At 40.0% G+C, this 27,196-nt stretch overlaps 2 protein-coding genes across 2 annotated transcripts; one reads left to right on the plus strand and one right to left on the minus strand.

Moving 5' to 3' along the window:
* Window positions 1-2,735: 2,735 nt before the first annotated feature.
* ttc16 (tetratricopeptide repeat domain 16) lies at window positions 2,736-16,846 on the minus strand. The gene is made up of 19 exons (XM_030791857.1): window positions 16,683-16,846; window positions 14,224-14,320; window positions 13,867-14,009; window positions 13,406-13,481; window positions 12,983-13,085; window positions 12,753-12,898; window positions 12,008-12,131; window positions 10,899-10,979; window positions 10,508-10,683; window positions 9,831-10,146; window positions 8,514-8,877; window positions 5,960-6,063; window positions 5,715-5,841; window positions 4,791-5,004; window positions 4,332-4,487; window positions 3,856-4,026; window positions 3,406-3,582; window positions 3,118-3,262; window positions 2,736-2,857 (listed from the first exon to the last, which is right to left on the minus strand). The coding sequence occupies exons 1-19, from the start codon at window positions 16,844-16,846 to the stop codon at window positions 2,736-2,738; spliced, it is 3,006 nt and encodes a 1,001-aa protein (XP_030647717.1).
* Window positions 16,847-21,695: 4,849 nt separating this feature from the next.
* mymk (myomaker, myoblast fusion factor) lies at window positions 21,696-24,113 on the plus strand. The gene is made up of 5 exons (XM_030792032.1): window positions 21,696-21,830; window positions 22,370-22,484; window positions 23,048-23,196; window positions 23,636-23,752; window positions 23,967-24,113. The coding sequence occupies exons 1-5, from the start codon at window positions 21,696-21,698 to the stop codon at window positions 24,111-24,113; spliced, it is 663 nt and encodes a 220-aa protein (XP_030647892.1).
* The last annotated feature ends 3,083 nt before the right edge of the window (window positions 24,114-27,196 follow it).

A 27,196-nucleotide genomic window follows, 5' to 3' on the forward strand; every position in this document is an offset into this window, starting at 1 on the left:
CCTTCTTTACACAAATCACTGCAACCACTATCACTGTCACTTTTGTCTGCAGCAACTCTGCGGTCTTAAATAACCTGCATATTCTTTTCCCTATTAAATAGTGTGAACAGGTTCCACCCCAAAAATGATTTTTTTTAACTTTGTCCTTGTCATCATCTGCTAAAAACTTCACAACATTGTCACAGCAGCTTTGTACCATTTTGATTAAATCATATTCACAAACTTTGATGTCTCTAAATAATGTAACACTATGTTATGCATTCATCAATATTTATTAAGACAGTATGTGTGGCATTCTGTTAATTTACTGGATTTTATTTATTTATTTATTTATTATTTTAAAATGCTGAAATCTTGTTCTTTACTGTGTATTGTGCCAGGTATGTATAGAGAAATAGATCTCCAGCTCATCTCACCGACCCTGTGCCCTGTACATTTTTGCTTTCGCTCTCCGTGTGCATATCAGCTTAAGTTAATTAAAAGCTTTATTACTGGTAATTAGGTTTAACAGCAGTGTGTTGGTACACAGAAATCTATGTGCCAAAGATCTAGAACTTACTTACTGTCTACCATAGACAGAGACCAGCAGGTGGCATCAGCTTTGCACATGTTAATAGTCCTGAGTATTTACTCAACCTGAATTATCCCTTTAACTGGTGCACAGCTGAAATGTATATGGAGGGTATGCTTTTAAGGGCAGCACAACATGACTGATCGAGGGTAAGTCTATTGCAGCCACATAATGTAATGTAGTGTGTAGTGACAAGTACACTGTTTACTCTTCCCTCCAGCCTCACAACAAGAGAGTCATAGACTAGACAGGGTCAAAGAACAATTTCTTTTGTTTATATTTGACCTGTTCTGTCTTTTGACTGCTGTACATTTTTTTCTTTCATTAATCATTACTCAATGGCATTCCAGAGATATGGTAATGTTGTTAAGTTTAAGTTTTAGTTTAATCCCTTTATTAGTCCCACAACAGGGAAATTTGACTTCTGCATTTTAACCCATCTGAGATAGCGGAGAACACACACACACACACACACACACACACACACACACACACACACACTAAGATCAGTGAACAGTAAGCACACACACACACACACACACACATTAATGATGTGGTAAACAGTGGTCTTTCATTTGTATGTATGATGATTTGGAAAATGTGTAGTCTGAGAAACCTGATTATATATGTGGATGCTGTTTATTGCTCACATATTTGAAAATCTGAGAAACAAATTTAAAATATTGTCATTATTGTCATAAGCATAGCTAACCTGTTGTGTGTTTTTACCACTTCGAAACTTGCCACAGCTTCCTGCAGCTCATACTTAATGTGAAGGTCTCCCATAAAAACAATATATACTCTGTGAAAAATGTTTGAAAGTCAGAAAATGTCTAATCTAAAGTATTTTGTTGTATACATTTAGTGTTTTCACTCATGTAAAATAATTATGATCATCAATATGAAATATGAAAGCAGCACATGGAAAGACTGATAATATTTAAGTCAACAAATGAACTCTTGCAGTATAAATACATTTTAAATAAGCAAGCTCAAGTACTGCTTTGAGTTACCAAATTTATTGTGTTTTGAAGGGTGCAAGTACATAACATTTTTTCCTATAATAAAATTAAATGACTTCTCCACGTGACTGTCATTTGTACACCGAGGTAAAAGTTATACAAATCTCTCAAATGTTATACATACTATATTAGCTATATTGTGTCACAAAGGAGAGATAAATGTATGATTTTTTTTTTTTTTCAAAAATAAATGTTCAAGTGTCAGGAATCTTTGAGTGAAAGGAGTAAAGAAACCCTATGTCACTGAATACACAGAGATTAATTTCTCCCTCACCGCTGGAAAGTGCTGTTGTTAGTCAAAAGTTCCCCATTTAATGTATCAAGCACTTTGACTTAAGTATAATTTCACAGGTGATATCTGGGGAAAGGAAAAGAGGCAATCACAACGGTCAGTATACAGCCTGTACTTACCAATAATCAAACAAGAGAGCCAATGAAGAAGGCCTAGCAACTGTTAAATATTACTGAAAATTAAACAATAGAGTTGGAGGCAGTAGTGGATTGAAAGTCAACCTGTTTTTAAAACGTACAGTACGAGGTCAGCCATCTTTAGCCAGAGGTAACAATCGATATTGACCTTTTTTTCCACTGCTACATAAAACAAATCCAAACAATAAACATGGTAAATCATTAACATAGTCTTAACATGCAGTATAATCTGCTGAGCAAAAAAATTTAATAATTTACTATTATGTAAGTATATCCCAGGAATGGTGGGACATTGTCATATGGTAGCTATTAATACTGACAAAAAGGGTAGATGTGCTTAGCTAGTCCAGAATATGAACTAAATGGGAGAATATAAGACTGCAAGTAAGAATATTTAGCAAAAAATCCACTTATCAAACCTGTGGGCTTGTGAAAATGCTAAATAAACAGAAGGCTAAACATTTTGATGGTGTCTTCTCCAACCCAACCAAATGTAACTTGCACAACCAGTCAGAAGGTACCATAACCGATATCGTTTTTTAACAGCTTTACGAATCGGAGCAGAGCCGCTGTGTGGGGATTCATATTCAGATATTATTTCTGAGTTTGGTCTGATCTGCAATCTATTGTACTGTTAATCATAAATAAGACCAGGTGAGTCAGAGTGGGTGTCAAAGCACTGGTCTCAGGGGTAACTCGTCAAAGAAAAGGGACTAAGATGAGCGTAGAGACCGGCAGGAATGGCAGCAGGCCTTACTGTAAAACCAGTGGCTGCAGAGGTTCACTTTCAGTGCCAGAGAACAGTTGGTAGTGGTCCAGTCCTGGCAGTTTTCATCTGTGGAGGCATACATTTTCACACCATCAACAGTCTCTAATTGTTAACGTTGCACACAACATTGAGGTCCTCTTAGAATGTTCTGAAAAGTTTTGGTTCAAACAAGATAAAAATTTCAAGCTGACTTATATTGTTTGAAGACGTGATAACTTGCCCTTAGGAAAGCATAGTTTGGTAACCCGTCTGGTGATATCTTAGCAGATGAGGTCAGTAATACTACTAATTTCAGTGATGTAATTTAGTCTTCTATGAAGCTGTACCTGGTGGCTCAGTGGGACAGGGCTCCAAGGCACAAGTCTGTTTGGCCACAGGCTTAGTCAGAGGGTCACAACCTCGCACAATCTCCCTTCCTTGGTAACACTTGACATCCCTCATTCTTACACCAACACCACATGTTTTAGTACACTGTTGGCAGAAACAGTCAATAGCACGCTACATTGAATAAAATATCGTGCAAAGATGTCATTGACTCTCTTTGACTTAATTAATTAATTAGTATGTCAGCATCTGTATTTTATAATGACAGACACTGGTAAACGGTTACTAACCTCTGACCAAGGTGTTGTGTACCACTTGAAACATGGTCTCTCAAAGCAAGTGTCTTCCTCCACTGGTTTTTGGCTCATATCACATTCCTCATCCTCATGGACTTGAAACTTTCCACCCGTAATTCCAGCACAAAGCACAATCCTCCTTTTAACACCACGTCCACATGTTGTGTTGCACTAAAACAATAAAAACATCACTGATAAGCAAACCAACTCTCTACGGGCAGCACACCAAATCTCTGCTAGTTCAAATGTCCTTTGGAGTACTACTCTAAACAATAGCAGAAGATGACTAATATGACATTTGCCTCCGCATTTGCTTTGCTCTGACTGCTGGCATCCTAACACGCCTGTTTATATCAAAGTCAGTTAAAGTCAGAGGAAAACAAGTAGAAAATAATTCAATAAAAATTAATCGGAAAGAACTGAACTTTCATATAAAGAACTGACCCGCTCCCAGTCTTGCGACAGCCAGTGTGGAGGGCAGTCCTTTTCTCCACAGGGATGAATGGCCAAGGGCTTATTGTCGGGAGAGCACTGAGATTCAGGCACTACCCGACCTTCAGGGGTCTTGCAGTAGACGTGCCGAATCATCTTCCCTTGTCCACAGGACCCTGAACACTGGGTACCATATCACCAGTAAGAAAGAGCATTACACAACAACAAAATACAATCTCTATGCTCAGTTTACCAGGCACAATGAAGATAAAACCTTGAACAGCGTCATTTGATAATGAATGGCCGTTTTCATAAGGCTGGGCACCACAGAACAGAGTGAATAAGAGTTCTGTTGTTTTAAACAGGTCCGTCGTGAGCACAAACTAATGAGAAAAAAATACCGTGATGGACGAGTTTGAGAATTAGCTTGATGAACATTTTTCTGCAGTACCAAAACTTTGTCTTTACTTCATCGATGTTGTTCTTACCGGTCCCCACTCGGACACAGTCCACTGACGCTCACATGGTGGACCAGTGCAGTTTTTGGCTGAGGGGGGGCGAGTTGCCTCATCACATGGCCTGGTCTCATCTGAACACCTGACATCCCGACTGACCAGAGCCTTGCGTCCGCACTTTGCTGGACACTGTTTAAAAATAATTGAGAAGTTTAGAAATATGAAAGTGAATGTCCATTTCTTTTCTTGCTTTTTTTTTTTTTTTACTAACACATTTGTTTAAATTGTGAAAGTAAAAATTGTGCACGTAATAATCCACAGTGTGAACATGAACACTTAAACAGATGATCTGAGACAGGTGCAAGACTGATATGTGTTGATAAACCCTGCAAACGTAGTCCTCAACTGAAAGAATGCAACATTTCAGCAGACCACAGTTGACCGACAGACTAATGTTATTGCCCCTAATGACATAGTGTATGATAAACAAACCTCTCCCCATTCTGCCACCTCCCACTGTGGTCCACAAGTTGGACTCTTGCAAGCCCGGCGCTCCGGAGGACGTTCCAGCTCAGCTAAAGTGCAGAGGTCACTGTAAACTGAGCTGTCAAGGCCAGGAGAGAGCATCTTCCAGCAGCGCACCACCCGGAACTGGAATCCCTCTCCACAGGTTCGAGAGCACTCACTCCAGCTGCTTGCCTCCCACCTTAAAACACAAGACCAAATATGTGAGGGGAAGAATGTGACCTGTATCAACCAGACCTGGGACAAACATGTATTTTTCTGCTGCAAAATCTCTGATCTCTGTCCAAATACTTTTCAGTGCTCTCTTTCAAAGTGGGTTTTTGTGTGTTTGATCACTAATCTGAAACTGACTGGATCAGTGAATCTCTATGAGGCGTTCATCATGTAATGTTTGTCTGATATTGCTCCAAAGCATCCAGTCCTGTTAGAACTTTAGTAACTTTTGTGGAAAAGGACACTATGAAATGAAGCCACATCAGCCTATTAGGCGAAGACCCAATCATTCAAATGCCTCAAATACAGTTTCACCCTGGTTTTGTGTCAACATGAACAAGAGTGCCTAAGAATGGAAGACATGTCTATTGTCATGAGCTGACAGTAGTAAATATTAGTCAAACCTTGTTAAAATGGTTTCTGACCATGTACTCCAAATGTACTCCTAACTCCATGTGTGCATATAAAAAGAGTGCACTAATAGTGATCTACAATGGCCTGTTTCTTATTCTAAGCTGACACACTTGGACATGAGCCAAACAGAATACACTGTGAGAATCTGAGCTTCTGGAAAGGATCAAGGTTTTTCCATCTGTTACCAGCTCACAGATCATCCTAAAACTTCTTCAGCCTTTAACACTAGTTTGGTCTTCCTGTATGTTTGGGTGGAGAGCATACCTTGGCTGACATTCTCTCCCTATACAGAAATCATGAACAGGCTCAGGACGAGTTAGAGCGTCGCAATGCGAGTCGTCCACTTCCACGCCATCGTAACGTACACACATAGCAAAGGACCTCGACACACCTGTTTCGCAAATTGTTAAGCATGAGCGCAGAATCAACTTCCAACAACACAAACAGAGAAATCAGAAACGTGTGTGTGTGTGTGTGTGTGTGTGTGCCTGTTCAGATCTAGTATTTACCAATTGAGCATGTCATGCTGCAGGGCTCTTGAGAGGACAGTTTCCAGCGATACATGTCAGCTGCACTCAATTTGAAATTCTTCTGCAAAAACTTCTGATGATTCCTGAAAAAATGAAATAGTGTTTCTGCAACTACCAGAACTTTCAATAAATCTCCAAATTGCATAAAAAAACAAGCCATAATTTCCACAAGCCATATATTGTTTGCCAATCAGACAGGCTACATTTTTGCAATTCCTGAACCAGACTCAAGTCCTGTGCCTTCTCAACTGATATTTTGTCAAGTTTTGTCAACAGAATGGCTGGATATTTTTCATGTAATCCCCAAAGGACAATGGAAATTTAATTGGGATTTCAGGGAATAAATATACTTAGGATGGCACAGAGTTTGGGATATTCTACAGCTGCGATTAGAGCACCACATCTTTGACTTATTTACTGACTGTGGTCACAAGCAATGCAACTAGCCATGCTCCCTAAGACTGGGTCAGAATATGACTCTCTCCTTCTTGTGGCCAGAAGGCAGTCATTGTCCGTGAGTCATTTAGCTATATAGTTACTGGTAGAAATTATGAACAAGTTTTCCAGTTTACAAAAAAAAAAAATCAGTAGTAGTGTCCTTATTACTGGAAATAATGGGAGCAATGGGGCCAAGAGTTGAACTAGCCAAATTGTGGTCTCATGTGTTCCAATTATTTTCAGCTAAGGATGCTAATTGTTAGATTCTTGAGGAAGCGGCTGTCAAAGGGAGACTTAACAGATCATGGGAAATGGTGTTTTCAAAGCTGGACATAATTTTAAACATTATAGGAAAGCATGTGCTAATACATTGGCTTTGTAGTACTATAGTTCTAGTGGACGGGCCAACTGAATTAACAGTGCTGCAGATGACCAGTTGAATCAAATAGGGTAAAAGCGTATTGACACCATATATTGCTGTGAGCTATAAAACCTTAGTTTCTCTGTCCACAAAATCTGGAAACTATGCCTGGTCATAACTCAGCCAATATATACATTCTCTGTTTGTTATTCAGACCAACAAAACTGTTGAGATGAACTGTTATTCAATTACTTTTAAAATAAAGCAGAATCACTGTTTTAATTACAAAGTATGTTACTTAATTACTTCACAATTAATAAGACATTTTCCTCTTCATTTTCCCTCAAATGGCACATCCAGTTACCCCTGCTCTATAAGTTTCCAGCTCACACAAAAGTTCAAAGAAAGAGAATTGAAATTTGTAGCCCATGCTTTTTCTCCATCATTTCACACTCATCACTCCACGCAATGCTCTTGGAGGAGGGTAAGAAGCTTCCTCATAATAATTAGAGGGAGAGACGCCCGCGGTGTTACATCCAATCCAAAGGACCGCGGCCCATTGAGTTCCCTGAGACTCATGGCTCCAGACAGCAAATGTGGCATAGCCAGCTATTTCAGAACCCTTAATTTAATGTATAAGACGCACTAATGCACTGCGAGGCATTTAATTGGCTGGGTGTACGTCGTAACACCTCTCAGATAATTACACATTTTTTCATCATATTTCATCCACAGTCATATCTCTCCGTCTGATTTCACTTAGCAGTCGATGTCAACATGCATTCTAACTTAAGACTGAAATGTTACACTTCAATGGGAGCTGGAAAAATATGCAATTATTCAGATAAATGGAGACGAATAAAGACTGTCTCGTGATAAATTCCTGTAAATTTACTCAACATGACATGTATCATCTGTACCCAAATGATCTACTGTGCTTTTTCCACAATAGCATAACACCTTGAGTTATGTCTCTCTGAAAGACCATTTCCCCCGCTTTCTCTTCCCCCTTTGCCTGGAATCTCTCTTCCCCTTCAAGTGCGAGAAGGGGTGTGTCATGTGATGTGTTTTATGAGCTCTGGCAGAGACGGCTGGTGAAGCGGTGTTTGGACTCAGTGCAGGGAAGCCAACATGAATTATAAATATGAAGGAATGCAATCCCAGCCAGCTCTCTGCTTGGCCGTCTCCCCACGGCAGCCTTTGAATGTCTCAGCGAGGGTGAAAAAAAAGGTCTTAGGAGAGTCTGGAGCACATTCCATTCCACCCTGAGCAAGGGGTTGTCCCAGCAGAGACCATAATGCACTGCTGGACATGTCAGAGATATAGCTAAGGTAACCTATGGATTACACATCAGTAATCCTTTCACTTCAAGGTGTCGGTTTCTGTTCATAGGAACACCTTTGAATAATTTGAAGGCTGATGTGTGTCATTAAATTGACATGTTTCATTCCATCCACAGTTTGAAGTATGAGTAACTGTGGTATGATAAACAAATGAAAGACAACTGTCAGATTCGAATGAAAAATTGGTGATGTGTGCACAAGAAAGGAAGCAAGAAAATCTGAAAAACGTGGCAAGCAGTTTTAAAATGCTGGCCAACCTCCACCTCTTAGAGCTTCTGCCATTTTGAAATCGTATCAAAATCAGATAAGATTAATGATTGATGAGTACAAAAGCTTAACATTACAAAACTGGTTTTAAATTAAGTTGAGTACTGTGTGTGTTTGTCATTACCGGGTTCGATTGGTCCGATTGTTATTCCTGAAACTGTGGATGAGGCTCCTGTTTTGGAAGAGAAGGTCTCCTGTGTCATTACGACGTCGGCTGAGGGTAAATTCAAGCACAGAGCCATTGAGAATCCTTTGCTCTGAACTACTATAGTCTAACTCAATTGGCCCTACTTCAGTTGAGAATATATCCTCTCCCTGTGTGAGAAGCTGATTGGTTGATATGTTGACATGCAGGTCCTCTGAGCCTACACGCTCCCCCAGCAGCATTCTCCAGATGAGGTTCTCAGAGTTCACAGTTTCATCTGCAGGCTTGTCAGCTTTTCCCATGCCAGTGTCTGCCACTTTACAGGGTAAGCTGCTATTTCCCTCTGTAAATGACCAAGACCAATAATGGATATTATTAATGGAAATTTTGTTATAAATCAACCAGTAAGTTTGTCTGTCTTTGAAAGCTGTTGGACTGTTGTGGAGCTTCATTTTTAGAGCTTTACTGAAAGCCAGTCATTTCTGCACTTTCACATTGCAAGCTTAAATTTTTTAAAATGTGGATTTTTGTTGTCTTTCCTCTTGGACACACTGAGGACTGTCTTTGTATTTAAGGGACTACCACAGAGCATGGATTAGGCTTCCTCTAATGTGTTTGGGATTTAGCTGACCTTATACTAAGTGAAGGAATTCAAATATGAGAGCATTATACAACAAGACAAAAGAAAGAACGCATGCTTGCTCTACAGCAGAGGAGAGAGCATGGTAGAGACACTTTCCCCATCAAAACTACAATGTCCCTTACAGCTACACACTTGGACACAGTAAGCTACTTCAGGACCATTATCACAGATGTTGGTGATTTTAAAAAAGGGAAAATGTCAGGTCTCTGAATTTTTCATCTCTTCGGACTAATCTTTCTGTGGCTGCTCTTGAATTATAGAAGATTCTAAAGGGAAGGCAAAGACAGACTTTCTGTTAAAAATTCTGTTGACCACAGACATCTCTCTCCTCTTTCTGTTTTCTTTTCTTCAGGTACTGTTAGAGTGCTGGTATTATGTGTTACTGTGACATCATAGGTGGACCAGCTGTCAGAATTTCAGAATCAATTGTAGTTCATCGCTCACGGTACTATTTTCACCGAGAAATTACTTTGATCACCTTGAGAAGATCTTGGTCAGATATTTCCATATCAAAACTCTATTTTAAATTCAAAGGTAAAAAAAAGCAAAGGTATTACACAATATCCACAAAATGTGTTGTTCCATTAGGTCACCTCTCCCTGAGATATGTTCTCTAGGGATTCTGGGGGAAAAGAGTTATAGAAAGTACTAACCTGAAGGCTGAGGTGTGTCCTTTTCACAAGTTGTAGTGGCTCTCCCCATATAAACCTCATTGGTCTCCTGGCCAGGTTTCTTTCCCCTAGTCTCCTCCAGCTCAGAGCCATCTTGTAAATCTGGAACCGTCTCTGCTTCAATTATACCTCCATCACCCACACTCCTGTTAGGGGCCAACATGCTCCCAATTTCCATGGAGATCTGACCTCCATCTGTGCCAGTGTACACTGGGGGCTGAGAGTCTGAAGACAGGGGGTTGCGGAGAACTGTATACTCATAAGTGATGTAAGGGTTCCGGCCGTTTTGGTTCCACACCTTTCAGAAAACACGAAGACAAATTACACCTGTCACAAATGAATTATATGAAGCCTTGAATACGCACCATCTCTCATGTGTCATTTCTTGTGTTGTGTACTGGTCATACAACAATAAAAGTACTGTTCAGAGAGTACTCTGCAAGACAGAAATGTCTTGCAGCTCAGAATCACTTTACACTTCAGTTATGTCCCTTCCTTATGCAGCAGTGGTAATTTAGTATGAAATGTGATCAGTGCGGTGCAGAGTTAGCACAACAGTACCACCAAAGCAGCAGCCTACGGTAACTACAGTGCAGCAGGTTTCCGACCAGTAAGATTACCGTGGGTTCCCTTGGCAATGTAGGAAGGAGTTACTGTACCAGAATATTGATTGGCTGGTCAATGGGCCCCTTAGCCACAATGTACTCAATCCCAGTCTCATAAACATCTGTGGGCCGCCGATACTTGAAAATAGTCCCTGCTGCATGGAAGTTCTGGGGCATATCAACTTTGTAGGCACCATTGAAGAAAAAATTCCCTGCCTGGTCAGTCACAGCTGCATTGAAACAGAGGTGAAATGGGAATGGGGTATTTGTCAAACTAGCGTATTTTGTTAAGGCGGGTGGTCTACATCTGTACATTTCACTGTAGGCTTGTAACTGGACACACTGAAGATGAAGGAGATCAAGTAACAGTAAGTATATTCATTTGTGTTACCCTTTTCCTAGAAGGATGAATGTAAAACAGTAATTCATTTTAAGGGACTCTCACCCAGGACATCAGCTGACTTTTTCCTCTCGATAATCTGGATGTCCCAGGATCCCTCAGGGATTTGTGTAATGAAGGAATAACCTTTAAAAGAGGAAACCATCATAGTGAAACTTATACTTGTGTTGGTAGCATTGTTTGTTTCATTTCCCTGAGCAAGGAGGCATAGCAAGTAATCACTTTGAACTGTGCAACCTGCTCACATAAACAAGTCATTAAAAATGAAAAACATTACAACAACACAAAAGTTCAGGTGTCAACCCCCCCCCCCCCCCCCCAGAAACTAAACCTTTTCAAGTGTTCTGGGACGTAAACATTAATAGAATGTACTGATTACAAAACAAATTTTTCACCCAAAATTGTTTTAACAGAACAACAGAACAATATCAATATTAAATAATACATAAAGAAATAATATTTTTCTTATATATGTTCACTGCAGCTTATAGTCCATGATTCAAAGCCTTCTTCCATTACCTTGATACTCATGAAAACATCTGTATGTACTTCGCCCTGGGAGTTTTGGGGCCTCAGAGATAATTACTGCCCTAACAGCTTGAGTTCATTAGAAGGTAATGTTCAAATGTTGCTAAAACAAAGTTGTCGGCGATGGTTGAATTGTACATAAATGTTTAGTTTCAAGAAGAATAGCAAACATGTAAACAGGATACCCTCTAACGCAGTGTAGTAAGTTGCTCTTGCACGGTCATAGCATGATGTTTTACATTCACTTTATATGCTGTATTCATTGCCTTTGTAGCCAAACATTGCTTGAAATAGGCCAAGAGTTTTTTATATAATGTATTTTTTAAGCAAACATCATACTCAAATAAATTTGGTGTCCAGAGTGGGTGCGTTGGTTGATTCCCGGTTCTTTTTGGTAACCCTTGACCCATTTACACTGAAGTTCTTAATATTGGTTTTAATGGGTTGGAATTTTGAGGACAGAAGTCAGAACAGAAATAACAAGGAACAGAAGTTCAGTTCAAAGTCCTGAGAAGTAGATAAAATCATAGTGCATTTTATATGCTAATTAGTCTTCACTGCTCTTGGGAATCTACTGTAGAGAGATGTGTAGTGAGAGAATCAGTGACAATAAGCCAGGGCCATACCTAGGCTGGTGGCAGCACGGCGGAAATTTCCGGTTACTCTGCTGCAGCTGCTCCCGTTGCCCTGGCACACTCCACACTTATCCAATGTGTTCGGAGAGAAGAGTACCCCATCACATCCTATTGGCTGCATGATAAAATATAAAAGGGTTCAAATGCCAGGTGTTTTTAAAGCCATATTTGGTAGGACAGTAAATTCTGGACAGATTTACTCATAGAAAGATTAATCATTGCGTTTAAGATTATTTGAGGTTATGCACAAAGTCTTTAAGCCTTGACCAAAAAGCAGTTCATGCCCTGTGGATCCACACACCTACTCAGAACCAGAAATATAGATCACTCTGCCCTTGCTATATCCTACATGACAGTTATAGAATGCATCCATTATCCCTACTTAGCAATGGAATAAGAACTAAATACCCATTTATTTGTGTTGATGTGGCAGCTCATCTGTATCTACTGCAATTAATATAATGGCCACTGACACAGGAGTGTGTGTAAGTGTGTCTGGATCTTATAACAATGTATGTATGCATTGTATTGTTTGTATACACAACCAAATGGTATGTTACTGACACATTTCATTTCAAAACCATTGCAACCTGTTTGACAAAAATTTGCCTGTACCATACTTTTTTGCTTACAATTACAATTTTGTTATTTGGCAGACGCTTTTAGCCAAATTTGCTGTGCAAAGATTTGTAGTGGAACAGTTGTAGAATATAGCACAGTCCTTTTTTTCACTTACCTCACATTTTCCATCTACACAAACTCCTCTGTAATTGCTGTACTTGCAGGATGTCCCATCACGAGCAGGAACCATCAGCTGTCTCTGACCATCTGACGTAGTGCAGTGAAGGTCGCAGGGATTGCTAGAGATGTGAACGTAATCATCTACAGGATAAGAAACAGGAAGCTTGGGTTCAAAGTTAAACAAACCTTAAAGATATGAGTTACGATGATACGAATAGTTGCTACCTGGGTATAAGGGCTTCCAGTGGTAGTTTTTCCCATTGTACACCTGAGAGTTAAAGGACCAACACTGTTCCTCTCTGAAACTCCTCCCAGAAGAAGGACACTCCTGTAGTCACAAAAAAAAAAAAACTTCTGGCGGATCAGTTATCTCCTTCTCTCTTTCCAACCAAAGGCTGGGTTCTGTAAACTTTTCCTTGTCGTCCCTTTCCATTGCCTTATGTTTGGTTAAGGACAACAGGAAATGAGCTACAACAAGTAACGTAGATGTGGACAAAAAAAACGCAATGGAAACAAATTAACTTGACATGTTGTCAGATTAGGTATTTGCATTACATGTATGTGGGAACAGACCTTGAGTCATTGGGCGGGGGGGGGGGGGGGGGGGGGGGGAGGGGAGGAAATGCAGGACCAATCATGTCAACTGACCTTTGTATTGCAGAGGTGGTATTTTTTCGCATTGCCTGTGCAGGTCATGTTGTTCTTACCAGCTATTGCTTTCTTTCTATAAGTAAAAAAAAGGGGATTTTACTATTAGCATGTCTTCTGGGACTGCAAATGAACTTTAATCAGAGACTGCATTAAAAGTACATTTCTTTATTCAGCACTCAGTACACCCTTGCATTGATATCCATCGGAAAATCAAGCAAATATCCTTTTTAGCCATCGAATAAGAAGGGCATTTGAGAACAAGGCTTACAACCCCAGAAACCCACCTAGATTATCTAATCATTCTCTGACCTAATAAAAAATGACAAAGTTGTCGTAGCGAAGTTATGTAAAATAAATGTTGTTTTTGTTTTTTGTTTTTTTAACAACTACTATATATGGTTGTTAAAGTGCAAATGTCAGGCTGTTAATGAACTGAATTCGTTTTGTGTGACTCTGACCTTTGCTTGAGACAGTGTCTCTCCTGAGACATGACCCCCCCCCCACAGGTGCGAGTGCAGGCTGTCCACTTGGCCCATTCTCCCCACCAGTATGTGATCACCTCCAGTCCTTCTTCCAGACTATTGGAGGCAACACCCTCTTCCTGAAACAAACAGAGCACCCTTTCATAACGCAAATGAAAAGTTCCAGCCAGCATTTTGGCTGAGTGCTGACTTTGAAGCTCATTATTATCAAACTAGTCAGTGTACACAAATGGCAACAGAAGCTGTTGCAATGGTTTGTAATGAAAATCACAAATTCAAAAGTTGACAAAGATGTCCAAATGCATCAAAGTGTGGTGTGTGACAGCTACATACCTGTCCTCTGGTAGAGAGGTTGCCCAGAGAGAAGGCTAGCGTTAAAAGTCCTAGCAGCACCAAACTGCTTTCCCCGTACTGGGCCCTTGACTTCATTCTGAAGGAAGTAAACATGAAAATCATCATATCAACAAGTGCATCTAAGCCAACACAGTGTTATTTCTCAAGGCAAGTTCAGTTTGTTTCATATACTTGTGCTGTTCTGTATGCCTAAGAATATCAGATGCCTGCATGAGGATAACCAGCGGCTTTAGGTTCATGCAGCCAAGGATTTGATTCCGTGTAATGAGTTGGAGTTTACAGCTGGTATATCAGATCTCTCGGAAGTAACACATAAGAGTGGAGAGGTTTCGAAATTTCATCTTGCGCACGGTTCTTTGCTAGATATCAGTGATCCTGATACACACTTGATACCAGTAGAACCCCACAACCCAACACACACACACACACACACATGCGCACACACTGACTCTCCTCATCAGACCTACACCTCCAGTTAGGTAGGACTTCTTAAAATAAGCAAGCAGATCGTCTAGCTCTGTTTGCAGTCTGGCTTTCTCTGGCACTAAATATTGGTGACAGGTGTCTTAAACTACTCGCATGAGCACCTGGAGTTCATTATCCGCCCAGACGCTGCTGGAACATGGCCAACTTGCCAAACACCGTCTCCCACAGACCGAGCGGCCGCGCAAAGACTGTCGCGGCCGAGACAGACCTCCCTCTCCTCAGCTTCACAGGCCACGGAGGAGTGTAAACACAGGCTTGCACCCCCCCCCCCCCTTCAAACCCCCCTTCCCCCCGGGGCCTCTGTTCAGGGGAACGGGGGGCTGAGGGATGTTTTTCTTTCCCTGGCAGTAGACAGAGAGCAGGGCCATTCCCTCAGGGGGTACAAGGAACGAGCCCTGTCTGGAGGTTGGAAAGAGACTCATCTTTTCTGGGAGAGAGCTGCTCAGAAAGCCAGACTCTGCGCTTCCTTAGTTCTCAGCAACCCTCTCACGTTCACAGCTGAAAGTGGAAAATTGATGTTGCAGTTGTTTCGCACTCTGCCTTTTCCTCGCCTGCAATTCAAACGTCAGGATAACAGGAGCGTGGCCGGGAAAGTTAAGGAGAGGTCACTCAAAGCCCTTGTTAGCAGGGGAGTGACAAGTAACTCATGTGGAATCTGTCCATATGATCATCATCAAATAAGCCAGGTGCCTTTGTATAAAGTTTCGTCTGATTTGACTCATTTGAAATTCTGTCATTAGCAAGACTATACAAACCTTTTGTTTTGTCTGCTGTCACTTTTGTGTAGATTGCTACTTGTTTGCAGTTGTCAACTAAGGTGTAATGTATTGTTTAAATCAATCTAAAAGATTCTGTGAACCTCTTTGTTTTGGTGATTCTCTGAAGCATTCTGCAACAACCTGTATACAAACAAGATTCAGGCTTGATTACTCTGGATGCTGTCCATCCCGGAATGTTCTGCGTATCTGTGTTTTCCTCTTTCATGTCTCACTTTCAGTGATTTGTCAGTGACAGAAGCACTCCATTGGCTTAAGATTCAAGCTGTTTGCTCTCTTAACTTTCAAGTTCTCCAACGATCTTTTTATGTCCTAATGTTTTACAAAAAATGCTTTTTAAATGTCATTAAGCTATTTTTGATGTCATCACAGAAATTTTTACACATGGTTTCCAACAAATTGATCACATACAGTGTGTCACGTAATTATATCTATGTATGACATTAAAATACAATGCGTCTACAGTTTGTCATTATCGCCGTTTTTAGGTGTATTCTCACATCGCTACAATTAATGGCATTCACATTTTGCTGTTTCTTTTTTCGTCTCTTATTTTCACTTTTTATCATTTCAAGTTGATTTACCACCCCCCTTCTAAACATACGTTTGAAGATATATGACATTTCCTGTGTATTTTGTAATTTCGCATTATTCTTCGATGGCTCACCTCCCCCTTACAGACAGTAAGTTGAATATTTCACACTTTCTTGTCTGTCATATTGTGTTCATTGAGACAGTCATGACAACTCCAATGCAGTATCTTGCTCTAGAACAGCATGCTGATGAAAAGTAAATATGATTTGTTTGGGTTTGTTTTGCAAAGGAATGAGAAACAAGTCCTTTTTTGACTCCCACACAGACTATACTAATGACAGACAGACACAAACAAACATTCACATACAAACCCACAGACAGTCTGTAAATATTTACCCATCCTCCTACCTGCAGTCCAGGGGCAGTGGTGGAGCTGTGTGAAGGCAGGTCAGTGTGGGTGGTGATGGCAGAGTTGGTTAGGGATGGTATGATGAGAAGATGTGTCTTATGAGGAGGGTAAAGGTGTGTGCCTGCATCCCTCCTCTCTCTCCCTTTCCCTTCTTCCCTCCTTCCATCCCTCCCTCCCTTCCTCCCTTTCTGTGATCCCGGCAGGAAGAAAGTGGCAGTGGTGGGAACGCCTACGAAAAAGAAAACACTTTCCCGTCTGGTGCCAAGCGCTGGGGCTGCTGCTGCTGTTGCCGCGGTGATGGAGTGAAGCCCGTGCGTGACAAACCCGAGCCAAGCTGCTGTTGGTTCACAGACACAGGGAGGAAGTTGTCGTTTCCCACAGAGCAAATCCACCCCATCCCTCTATCCCCTTGTACCCCTCCACATTACAACCCCATCCCCCTTTCTCCTATATCATCCTGTATCTAGTCTTCTATGCCTCACTCACTCATTTCTGTCTCTCTCTCTCTCTCTCTCTCTATTCTCTCTCTCTCTCTCTCTCTCTCTGCCTCACCTTGAGTGCCCCATTAAACCAATCATTCCCTCTGGAGTGATTAGACCAGTACACTCAGCTAAATGGGCAGCAATCCACCCATTTCAAACCATTAAAACAGAGAGACAGAGAGAGAGAGAACGGGAGAGAGAGAGAGAGAGAGAGAGGTGCATTTAGAGTAGAGCAGAGGAGAGGAGGAGAAGAGAATTGACAGTGCACTAAAAGACAATGAAAGATGTTCACAATTAGATGGTGGAACCGATAAACCACAGACAGAGCGAGAGAGGGAGGGTGAGAGACAGAAAAAGAAAAAGAAATGCCTCTAATAATGGGTCATAGAAATTCAGAGAGAGAAAGAGAGAGATAAAGACAGAAAAAGTTTGGGCTGCATAGGCAGATAGCTGAGACCACCATGCCTGCTTGTGACGTCTGCATTTAAAGACCACATGTTTGCTCTGCTGCCCGTGTGTCTGCTCTGTGCATTAGGGACGCTTTGCTATGCTAAGAGCTCAATCAAACACTCCTCTCAACCACAGATTTGTATGGTGATAGACATAGTTCAGGAGATTTGCACAGTCTGCAAGTCTGGAGGAATGGGTTGCTCTTTAAAAAACCCAAAATTACGAGGCAGCAAACAGTGGGAAAGTGTTTTAGAAGGACTTCAATGCTTCCAAGGTGAGGTGTTGTGTGGGAAAAATTCTCCAGAGACATATTGGTTGTTATAAACACACAGGAGGAAATATTAAAAAAAAAATCCCAAAGCTAAAGATGGAAAAAAAAAAAATGTTAAGTAACGCAGAGAAACCAAGTGAAAAGGTCTTAAATAAAACTTCATAGCAGCTACTCATGCAGGAAAAGAAATCCCATACATTTGTTTGGAGGTGGCCGGAGAAAACTGAATCATGGTTTTACTTCAGTTCATTTAAATCTAACCAACAATGCATTTATATATTTTATTTTTCTAGTCAATAGATTAAAGTTATGTTAACTATATAGCAGTGTATGATAACCTGCCCAGTCCATTTAAAAGACTGATCTGCTTGGATTTCTTGATCAGTGTAGAGAGAGTGAGTCTCAGCATTAATCTTTTGTCGTCCACTGTGTCAACGTGCTTGACATTAAAATAATCACTCTTCTTGTGAAAGGTTTCAGACTTAACTCAAAAGAGACAAAAAAAAAAAAGAAATCTAACAATATTACTGTTAGACAAAAGAATACGTAGAAGAATCATGGTAAAATGATTCATTTTTTTTTGACACTCTATTATACTTACATATTGTGGCAAAGAACTGGGTGCCTGAAGTTTAGTCTGTGTCTGAAACCTTAGCATCAATCAAACAAATATTTGGCTGCCTCCCGTGTGTTGTCATTGCCTTTGCAGAGAGAACTCAGGTATTAAACTGCAACTGAACATGTCAGGGAGACTGGTTTTCCTCTCAAGGGCTTTTTTTTTTAATGCACCATATAAAAGTGCTACTCTGTATTAGTTGTACCACATAAAAGATCATTTTGTTTAGATGTTTAGTTTGGTTTTTTGTTGTTGTTTGTTTTGTCTTGGGGTTTTTTTCAGAATATCTGTTAATGATAAGCACTAGTACTACTACTACTACTACTACTACTACTACTACGAATTACAATAATAATAAATAGTAATAATGATGATGATGGTGATGATGATGATGACGACAACAACAATAATAATACTGTCATTTAAAATATTGCGCTGACAGCATTTGTGTGTGTGTGTGTGTGTGTGTGTGTGTGTGTGTGTGTGTGTGTGCGCGCGCGCGCGTTGAGTCATGTAGGTACATATACTTTCCAGTAAAAAAAATGATCCCACTGACAATATGCAAAATCCATCTGATAGACTCCTGCCTCAATGTACATGACTAACCTCAGTGAGTTACAGCTTTGCTAGCTGTGGTTGTCTAGCCAGCTGCTGAACTCTTAACATGACACGGGCTTACTGAAAAAGCGGCCCCTGAAGTCCCCTTGAGTATTTTATCTAAGAATAGTTCATATATTAACCATCAGCATTTGAAAAGTCATGCTCTGAATCAGCATGAGACAGTAGTTTTCTAACTAGGTCATAATACAAGAAAAGAACATGATTGGAAGCCCAAGAGACAGCATTGTCTGCTTATTAGAGGAAAAGGTTCTGGCAGTGTGAGATTTCACCCGTTCAACAGACAATTTAAGTAAACATTTCTTTCACGAGTCAGTAAAAGCACTCATAATCTTCCCTTCTAATGGACAAGCTTTGCCTTGTGATAGCACCTTAAATAAAATTGACTGGTCTTGCTGACTCTGCATGGCTGCTCAATGCATTCTGCTTTGGTGGAATTCCTGTTAGAATCTAACCATGTTTGGAAAGATCAGACACAGAGAGAAAGTGATGATGCGGTCTCATTTTTCTTCTCTCACACGGAGCAGCTAGCGACAGTAACCTCTGACCTTTTTACGTCTGAGAAAGCAGGTCTGACATTCCAGTAAAGGTGAAAGTGTACAAGCTGAATCCCGTCGAGTCTCCTCAGTCCAACTCAAAACCCTAAGCATGGGTAAGATGTGCCTTGTGTCTTTTTTGTTTTCCCGAGGTAATCAGATTACACTTGAGTGACTCATGGAATGCCAGACATGGGGTGTGTGTGTCCCGCACCACACTGTACCCTTTGTGTTCTTCTGGAGTCCCACAGGCAGGTGCAACAGCTGAAAAGATAGGACAACTGTTGCCCTTGGTTGGACTATCCCCTCATTCTCCAAATAACAAAACAAGGCCTCTTAAAATGACTGCAAAACCAAACACAGTCATATTAGGAGAAAACTTGGACCATGAGAACTAAGCCATGAAAAGCTTGTGGTTTACGTAATTGAGTAATCGTGTCTTGTGTGCGTTGATGAATGTTGTAATACACAAAACTTTAGCTGATTGATTGAATTGAATGTTGCAGTGAGTTATGGCATTTGTTTCACAGTTTTATGTATATAATCATTACTTCAGTACAAATCCTCTGTGGTGTTTATCTTCACAGCTCTTCTGTTCCAGACCTTTACTAAATGAATGATACTGATAGATAGACGTAGTACAGGAGGGACTCAAGGGGTCCATCTAAAAAGCTAGGCTACAGTTGTATAGTGTGAGGGAGTGGGGAATTCAAGGATGGGATAAGGATAAAGATTGAGTGATTAGGGTTGGAACAAAGGTATAGAGCTGAACAGTCAAAGAAGAAGTTTAACACCAGGGTACATTTTAACATCTAACTTTGAGACTTCATAATCCTAGCAAACAATAAGTATCAAGCTATGCTTTGTGGTATTCCAAAGAGTGGCACCTAGCACACTGTGTTACTTTTCACTCAAAGCCATCTCATTGGTTGATAACCTTCTGGTCTAGACTTAACATAAGCAAATTATACATTTGGCTGAAATATTACATCTGGTTTAGGCCTACCAAATGGTGGGACCTGTTGATGTTTAAGTCAACAGCATTGAGGGAACACCTCAAACTTCTCCCTCATATTAACCAATCAGAGTTTTTTTTCAAATTCAGAACCACATTCACGTCAAAAGAGCACCAGTGACGCATACAGGTGTTGCAAATTCCCTTCGTGAAGCCAATGTCAATACCAGAGAAGAGACGTTGTGTCTGAGGATCAATTCAGTCTTAAGAAACAACATGTCTGAGATTCATCCTGGTAATACCCAGTTTGACCAATAAGAAACAGATTGAAGTAATACAACCTAAGGAAGCCTTCACTGTAACTCTTAACTGTCTGACAGACCTGGGTGAAAATGTATTTGAATTAGTTGAATTGAATTGGGCTCTCACCCAATACTCAAACCATGCTCTTTTACGTCGCGTCTTTTGCCTCTAAAGGTTTTAACGGGACTGAATGAGTTGAAGCAATAGAAATAAACATCACATAGGCGCCTCATAGAGACACAGAGATTTTATCATGGTTTCATTGATCCAATCAATTAAGAGTAGTGGCCAAGTGAGCAAGTCCATGAGGGGGTGGAATAATGGAGAATATTTGAACATGAGCAATTATTCAAATACAACAAATTAATGTATATCCCAAGTGTGCTGCATAACCCTCTCCCAGCGGTCTTCTGCTTGATTAAATTCTTTAATCAGTATTCAGATGGACCATTTCAAGCACATTGATAATGTCATGCTAGTATTCATCAGTTATTCACTTACTATTTAACTTGTCATTCTCCTAAGTTTACTGATGATCTAATTTTGTTATCTCCTTATTGACCTTAAATGATTTACACATGGGGGAAAAAACTATCAGCTTGGATATCATGTCTGATAATTATTTAAAATACGTAGAATAGTGAAATAGTGCATCATAAGGGCTTCCGTTGTTTATGCACAACCCACTGTACAGTTCAGTCTAAATGTCTTTACTTAGTATTTCTCTGCTGGCATTCTAGAATGTCAGAAATGCATGAGAATGTTCTCTCTCTCTCTCCCGGTAGTTCTGAGTCACAGCTGCTACTCTGATGACACTGCACACATGTGCCCCGCTGTTGTTCTCTGCCATTTAAATTTTAAAGATCCTTAAGACAGTCAGCTGTGTGAGAGCATGTGTGTGTGTGCGCTTGTGTTTCAAGTTGCTCTCCACAGTCCTAGTTGATTCTCTGCTGCTTGGAGGGACCTGTGGAGTCTCCAAACGTCTGCTGAAGAAATCATATACCCAAGAGCCAAGATGGGAGCTTTTATCGCCAAGATGCTTCTACCGACCATCAGCAGTCTGGTGTTTTTACCTACTGCCAGTGTGGCTGCCAAGCGAGGCTTCCATATGGAGGCCATGGTCTACTTCTTCACCATGTTCTTCACGGCGGTAAGAGTCCAGTCTGGAGTGTTGAAACGTGATGTTATGCTGTTTGAGGAACTCCTTCAGACAGCACTGAAAATGGAATTTTGGGTAAAATAGCTGAAATATGTGCTCAGTATCCAAAAGAAGTCTTTGGAAGGTTTATGTCTGCTTTGAATCTGTTAATTATGAGTTTGTTTTCTTTTCCTTTCACTTATTAATGACTTGATAACTAATATAGTTTTTTCTAATATGATCTAGTTTATGTACATTTGAAGCTGTAACTGATCTGGCTTAAGATCAGTTACATTGCAAATTACACTGCAATATTGAAATGTTGGTGTAGGTGGCAAAGGAATGTTTTTATGGAGGGTTTGAATAGAAATTCAGCCTTTTATGCATTTTTGCCTGAGGATAAAGAACTTGTCTTATCCACACAGAAGTCACTGTTTATCCATGTTTAATTCAAAAAGAGAATTTTTTCGTGCTTTATTGCATCCATTGTATATTTGACATGAGTACATTCAAATGCAGTTTTGTAACACAACTGACCTGTTTGCCCATAGATATATCATGCGTGTGATGGACCTGGCCTATCCATTCTCTGTTTTATGAAGTATGAGATTCTGGAATACTTCACCGTATATGGCACGGCTATTTCTATGTGGGTCACACTTTTAGGTATGTATAATCACTGTGCTAGAAAAGATTAGTTAGGGCTCCTCAAATTTTAGATGAAACACTCTTGTTTCACTTTCGACATTATATGGAGACGACAAGACCACTGATAAAAGTGTAAAGTTTAAATGTGATTTTAATCCATGGAAACAACAGAGTAGAACTTTGTATAAAACATTCTTCCAAAGACCATGTTTCCTCCCAAGAGAAATAAATGAGAACTCAAGGAAGTGCTCCCATAAACTAATTGTGCAATTACAGAGGTTAGTATTACAGGAGTTTCAAATTGTTTTAGACAGCTTGAAGTATTAAGGTAACCACTAAATGGTTTGGTCTTCAAAATAAAGCACATAGAAAATCCATGTTGCTTTAACACCTTTCAGCAAGTAACAGAGATCACTTCGAAAGAAAAAAAGTATATGTGTAAAAAATGTCTTCTTGTCAGAATCTCATATTGCCTCTTTAAGCAGCAGTGTCAATGTTAAGAACGTGTGTGCTGTTTATATATGGAATTCCACTCAGCGACGTTGAGAGTAAACACATTTGTGCCTCTCGACCCCATTTAGCACTGGGAGATTTTGATGAGCCCAAACGTTCAACCCTTACCATGTTTGGGGTACTTACGACAGCAGTGCGGATTTATCAGGACCGCTGGGGTTACGGAATATACTCAGGTCCTATTGGAACAGCTGTACTGATGATCACTGTCAAATGGGTGAGTAAATAAATTAGTTACGACAGAATTTCAAACAAAGCACCAATATACCTCTGCCAACTAACTTATTCAAGCCATCAATTAATCTGACTCAGCTAATCAAGGGCTTACTGATTTTTAGACAAGTTGAGACAGGTGTGTTTGCGTTTCACTAGAAAGAAGAAAAATCCTCTAAAGTGCTTCTCCAGAACTGGAAGTTGGCAAACAATGATCATTCATCTAATGGTTCATAAGAATCACAAGAATGTAATTAGCACTTGTTGAGCAAAAAAGTCAAATACTATCAGACAGTGTTCAAAAAAGAACCCAACCAAATTTACTTTATACCCATCACTGGAGCCATACACAAGTAGCTCTGAGTAGAAGCTGTTTTTGTGAACATATTCTGTTTTTTATATGAAGTTAACTATGTTTATACATTTATTATTTTCCATCCAAGCTGCAAAAAATGAAGGAAAAGAAGGGACTGTATCCAGACAAAAGTGTCTACACACAACAAGTGGGACCCGGGTGCTGCTTTGGCGCCCTTGCATTGATGCTGCGCTTCTACTTTGAGGTAACAGTAAACACTTCCCAAACACATCCCACTGTTAGCACTCTGTATCGCATCATAAAATGCATAAATGAAGCCACAGGACGCTACTGAACACATATTGCTCCCTCTGGGTGTCAGAGGACTGAAATGCCCGACAGGAAAAATTCCTTGGTTATAGCATAAGAGAGTTTAGATTGCTTTAGTATGACACACTACTCTCATTTTGTACCTGTAGGAATGGGACTACGCCTATGTACACAGTTTTTATCACCTGTCTCTGGCTGTATCTTTCGTGCTGCTGTTACCAAAGAGGAACCGTTTTGCAGGGACAGGACGCAATCCTGCCAAGCTCAACTGTTACACCCTCTGCTGCTGTGTATGAGGTCCTTTTTTATCTGAACTCCCCTTTATTTAAAAAAAAAAAAAAAGGGTTTATCATCAATTTTTTTCTCCACTCGTAAATTTTCATAATATACCTGATGTATTTCCTGCAAAACAGTCTTGTTTTTGTGGGTAAGCTAAGTACTCTACTAACTTTTCTGTCTCTTGGCAGACGCCCCAACCTGCTGTGAAGAAGAACTCCCGGACGATCTGGACCACATCCCAAAAGCCCTGGATGAGGGCCTGCAGTCCTGGCCTACCGCTGCATCACTCACAGCCCCGTACCATGTAATGTCTATTCATTCATTGTGTCTGCTAGCAGAGGATCCAGCCAGTAAGGACAATAAGATCAATTCAAAAAATATTAAAAGAGTCTATGTGGTGCTTAAGACATTGTGCTTTGAGAGAATTAGCACTCTGAATGTGTCTTTTGCAACCTCAGCTCCAAGATTTAGGGGGGGGGGGGGTTGTAGATGCTGTTGAATGATGAATAAAGAAAGACACCAGGCTGCTCAATTTGATGCATAGTGGGTGGTGAAAGGGTTAGTGAGACAAGTTTTTAAAAATCAGACTGGAAAAAAAAACAGTTGTTTTTTTTTTATCTCTCCAGGATGAATAAATTGTCTTTCAATTGTATCTCCAAAGGGACCACTAGTCTATGTTTCTGTCAGAAAGATGATTGTTTAACACAGTTAAATCCAGTTCTGAAAAGAAAACAAGACTGTAAAAAAGCACATTTTTTTCTTTATATTTTTCCCAGAGAGCCAAATAAGTCATCTGGTATAAATTTCTGAGTCCTGTCAAAAATGAATCAAATCATGCCATAAACAAATACTGCACTGTCATAAATAACAGCAAGTGGAAATTAACGTGCTTATTTCATTATAGTCAGGAAATTTTATAGAAGCTTCTTCTTTAAATATTTTCACAAGTATCTATGTTATGTAAATATATTTATTTATGTCAATATTTGAATTGTTTAATAAAATATTATTTAATTTGAAGTGTACTTTTAATTTCATGTCTTTTGAAAACAAGAAAATAAAGAAGTTTAAATAAGATGTCTTTTTTCTTTTGCTCCCAACTCTTTGTGGAGGTTTTTTCTTTTTTTTTCTTTTTTCACAACCCATCAATAGAAAATGAAAAATCAATCAACATCTTAATAAGCACTTTTTTTTTTTTTTATCTTTGCCAAATGTCACTTAAATTCATTCAGGAGAAATCATTCCATGTGCTGCTAGCACTGTCCAAAGATTACAAACCCATGCTGCATGTTTTAGACACAACAGTCTCAAGCCAAACATGAATGAAATTTTGGCCCACCAAGGATTTTTGACAGAAGGTCGGGCCGCCAGCCCCTGTGCCCAGAGAAAGGTGTTTTTGTCTAGGGGGGAAGCTGGCGGCTATGGTCTCTCCTGCCTCCTTCTCCTCAGCCCAGCCAAAAGAGTAACCCAAAACTTTTATTATGCTAGTGTAAAGCACTTTTGGGCTCTTGACCACTGTCTGTCAGAAACCACTTTGTTCAGGGCTATTGCCTCACATATATGCAGTCTGAGGAAACTCCACCAAGCTTCATCAATACAAAGCTGAGTGTGTGTCAAAAATCCTGGAGATTATTGTCTACATCAAGCCCACAACAGTCTTTCAGTTTATGTCTGTCATCTTAAAAATCAGGAATGTCTTCAAAATACGAAAATCTAGCTGTACCTTAAACCCGAAACCAGATAAGTGAATATCCCTCTAACTGGCTGGATGATGTGCTTGTCAATCATCTAACAGGCAATAATTCCCTGTCACATTCATTACTGTCCCGGTATTGTCTTCTGTCCCTAGCGTCTCGGTAACGTTTCCTCAAAATGAGTGCAATGACCAGCAGTAAACCTTTGCCCATCAACTTGCAGACCAACACCACTGTGTTGACCTCGTAAACCCCTGTTTGCATGGTTTTAAGTCTGACTGTTACACTGAGAGCAGATCCTTGCTGGTATAGGTGCAAAGCTCCTCCTTTAATGGTCTGGTTCTCACATCTTTATCCTTTGTGAAGAGTTTATGGGTTTTCACCTTGGCTGCAGCAATATTCAGCAATAAGTTCTCACAAGGATATATGAATAACTATGCCATTAACTGAACCTTGGATAGCCCACACAGGACGGCCAACAACCTTATGTTCATTAAGATTTCATTTCTACTTCTCATAAAAACAACCTTCACCTAAATAACCTCTCTCCTCTAACAACAGCTCACCAAATATATTAAACTATTAGTTGTGCCACTTATTCTTTTGTAAATTTCCATCATTTTTGTGGTACCTATTACAGTCGGTCGTATGGGTGACTTTAAATCCCTGATAGATCACGCTGACGTGGTGTTGCACCTCTAGTCGTAATTATGACATAAACTCAGATTTTAGCTCAATATCTTAGAAAAAAGCCACCTTCTTACATTGCACTCCTGTTGTCATAATCCAAACAGTTGCTGCCTTCTATTATAAAAAAGTAAAACATTTTAAAGCTTACAAAAGACATTTTCCATTTAATATGTATTTAAGTCTGGGAAGAGCTTTAATCAGGAGTAGCACTGTTTTTGAACAGTACATGACTTTGTTCTCACTCAAAATACAGAAATACAAGTGAGGTCTGAGATATGCCAAATTCTGTTAACATCTTGGGCCATTAGTAGCAGTATGAAACACAGGTGTGTCCAAAAGAGAGGGTCATTAAAAATCATTACAAAGTTAAAAACAACAAATTCCATTGTTAGTGAGTCAAATATTTCAGAACTCTTCTCAGGGGGTTTGGAGTTTGACGTTCGAACTCTGAAAATGAGTGTATGAGAAAGAGAGAGAGAGAGAGAGAGAGAGAGAGAGAGAGAGAGAGAGAGAGAGAGAGGTGTGTGTGTGTGTGTGTGTGAGTAGGGAGGGATCAGCTGTTCACTCAGCTGCTGATTAACACAGGACAGTAACTGCTGTTCTGAAGAAAACAGCCCCTAAAACAACTGGGCTGTGGAACTCACAGATTAGATCACATATGATAGCAGCACAATAATTCCTTTTCTGAATTACTTTTCATCTGAAACCTTAAGCTT

The sequence above is a fragment of the Chanos chanos genome, chromosome 14, assembly GCF_902362185.1.
Source record: "Chanos chanos chromosome 14, fChaCha1.1, whole genome shotgun sequence".
NCBI classification, from domain to species: domain Eukaryota; kingdom Metazoa; phylum Chordata; class Actinopteri; order Gonorynchiformes; family Chanidae; genus Chanos; species Chanos chanos.